The following is a 2,206-nucleotide window of genomic DNA, read 5'->3' as shown; positions in this document are numbered from 1 at the left end:
TTCCCTGGAAAAAAATAACTATATTAAAAAATACATACTTTTTCCAGGCTAGAGCTTTGTCTGGCCAAAAAAATGTATGAGAATAATTAAATCTCTGCTGGTATAATTCACTTTTCGACCCCCACAGATATTTCCATGACATACATGTCAAAAGTTTCCAAGCCTGAGGCACTTGGTTGTTTTTCTTTTGTTTTGTTTGGTCTTGCTTTCTCTCGCAGATCAGCATATGAAAACTCTGTTTTCACTAAAAATTCCGGCTTATGAAAACCCAGCCATGCTTGGGCAGCGCCAGATGATGTTCTTTGTCTGGTCCAGTGTTATCAGTGAACAATGGACATAGTCATCTGATGGTTATGGAAGATGATGATTGAAAATAAACAAAAGAGGAGCGGATTAGCTCATTATTGTCAGTTATCAGACTGGGGCTCTATGGGAACAAGCCACGCCAATAATGACAATTGATAAGTAACTCCGTCTTTTTTTCCTTCAGCTGAGGACTATCAGAAAGAAAGAGAATGAAGCTCAACTCCCAGTTGCTCCACCATCACCGTCACTTCCACTTACCTGTCTTTCACTGTGCTTGCCATGGATTTCCACAAAGTCATCAATAATCTTCACACTCAGGTCTTCAGGGGAGAAATGTTTTACATCTAGCATGATTGTAAACTTGTCCCGATCAGACCTCACCTGAAAGAACATTGTTAGACAGTAACATCCAAGCTCTAAGCACAGAGGGAGCTTAAAAGGTGAAGGTGGTCAGACAGTGGCATGGTTTCTCCTTCTGAAACTACAGGCCTCAGCAGGGGTCTCCTTCCCATTGCAGGGACCCAGGGATGCTGGGCATCTGTGCCACTGCAACTGCTCTGGGTAGAGGCATCACTTCTCATCACTATTCTTGTGCCAGGGACCCCTTTGCACACAGCAATCTGCCAGATGCACCAGGCACTTATCAGCAGCAAGGGGGAATTAAACCCAGTGCTGTTCTCTGACAGCATGCATTTTGTCCGTTCAGCAATTTATAGTTTCTTTGTGGTTTTAGCTCTAGAAGGAAACCAGTAAGAGGCAGCTAGAGAATGCACTGGTCCCTGAGGTTTGGACCACAGCCCTCATGGCTATGCACTACTCCTACATGCTGCCTTCCGAGAATTGCTCCATCTTGGACTTGCAAAACCCACCCAGCTCCTGAGGCAGAGGAGGGGTCTGGAGGAAGTTCTGGCTCACTGGGGTCCTCTCGAATTCCAAGCTGCCCTCGAGGGCACTTACTCCAGGAGCATCCTATCTCTTCCCTTGCCATACGGCCAGGAGGCAGGCAGCAAAGGTAGACTTCTACGTGTCAGAAACGACTGTCAGGAGCCAAAATGGTTTCTGTTTCTTGGAGGGAAGCCTCCTCCCTAGCAAGGGTTTCCCTCCATGCCCAAGAAGGGGCTTGGTGCTTGGTGGTGGGCTGGAGGTCCTCCTTGCCCCCTTGCACTGCAAAGCAAGGCTATAGCCACCAGCCTCTGCCAGCAAGCCGCAGGTGGGGAGGAGCAGGTGGAGGTGTGAGCAGTGAGAGGAAGGAAAAGGAGAGGAAGGAAAAGGAGAGGAAGCCAAAGGGCCCTTACCTCTGAAATGCCTGACTCCAGCACACTGCGGAAGAGGGACTGCCTGTAGTAGGGGCTGATAGTGGAAGAGAACAAAGGCAGGAGATCATACTCGAGGAGGCCCTCTCCGAAAAACTGGTCGAACAAACGGCTTGGAATGAGGGGTCCCAGAGCACGCTTGAACCAGGGGTGCTGGATGGTAATGTCCATGCTTGCTGCTGCTGCAAAGGGAGAGCAGTGGGGGCTGTGCAGGCGCTGGGGAGATGGCGATGCCTTGGCTGGACTGCACAGTGCATCCCCAGGGAAGCTCCCCCTATATATACGGGTCTCGCAGAATGAAGGCATTAGCGGGATTTCTCTGGAAAGACATGATCTCATGATGGAGGCAACATGGTCAGCAGAAATGCGGAGACTGACCTGGAAATGACAGTCTGGTTGGAATCTGTGCCAGATCTCCCGAAGGGATGATGCCAGGCAGCAGGCTGTGAGAAACAGGGTGCTCAGGCGTACTGGCAGGTCCTCTGTGGGATCAAGCAGCTAAACAGGGCACCCCAGTGGGCATCTCAAGGATGCTTGTGAAGGAGGGCTGCTCTGTGGGTCTTTGTAACCCGCCCTTGGCTTTTCGT

General features: G+C 50.0%; 1 protein-coding gene across 1 annotated transcript in view; it reads right to left on the bottom strand.

Annotated features, from left to right (window-relative positions):
• The window catches only part of LOC104409197 (alpha-crystallin A chain), a 2,782-nt gene extending 932 nt beyond the window's left edge, over positions 1-1,850 (bottom strand). The window contains exons 1-2 of the mRNA XM_010019003.1: positions 1,602-1,850; positions 565-687 (exon numbers count right to left, since the gene is read on the bottom strand). Coding sequence (XP_010017305.1) covers positions 565-687; positions 1,602-1,790 — 312 coding nt within the window. The 5' untranslated portion in view covers positions 1,791-1,850. The remainder of the gene's footprint in view (positions 1-564; positions 688-1,601) is intronic.
• Between the last annotated feature and the right edge of the window lie 356 nt (positions 1,851-2,206).

The sequence above is a fragment of the Nestor notabilis genome, unplaced genomic scaffold, assembly GCF_000696875.1.
Source record: "Nestor notabilis isolate BGI_N333 unplaced genomic scaffold, ASM69687v1 scaffold5620, whole genome shotgun sequence".
Classification (NCBI taxonomy): domain Eukaryota; kingdom Metazoa; phylum Chordata; class Aves; order Psittaciformes; family Psittacidae; genus Nestor; species Nestor notabilis.
The sequence above is the reverse complement of the archived record's forward strand: the minus strand, read 5'-3'. Positions and strand labels throughout refer to the sequence as shown.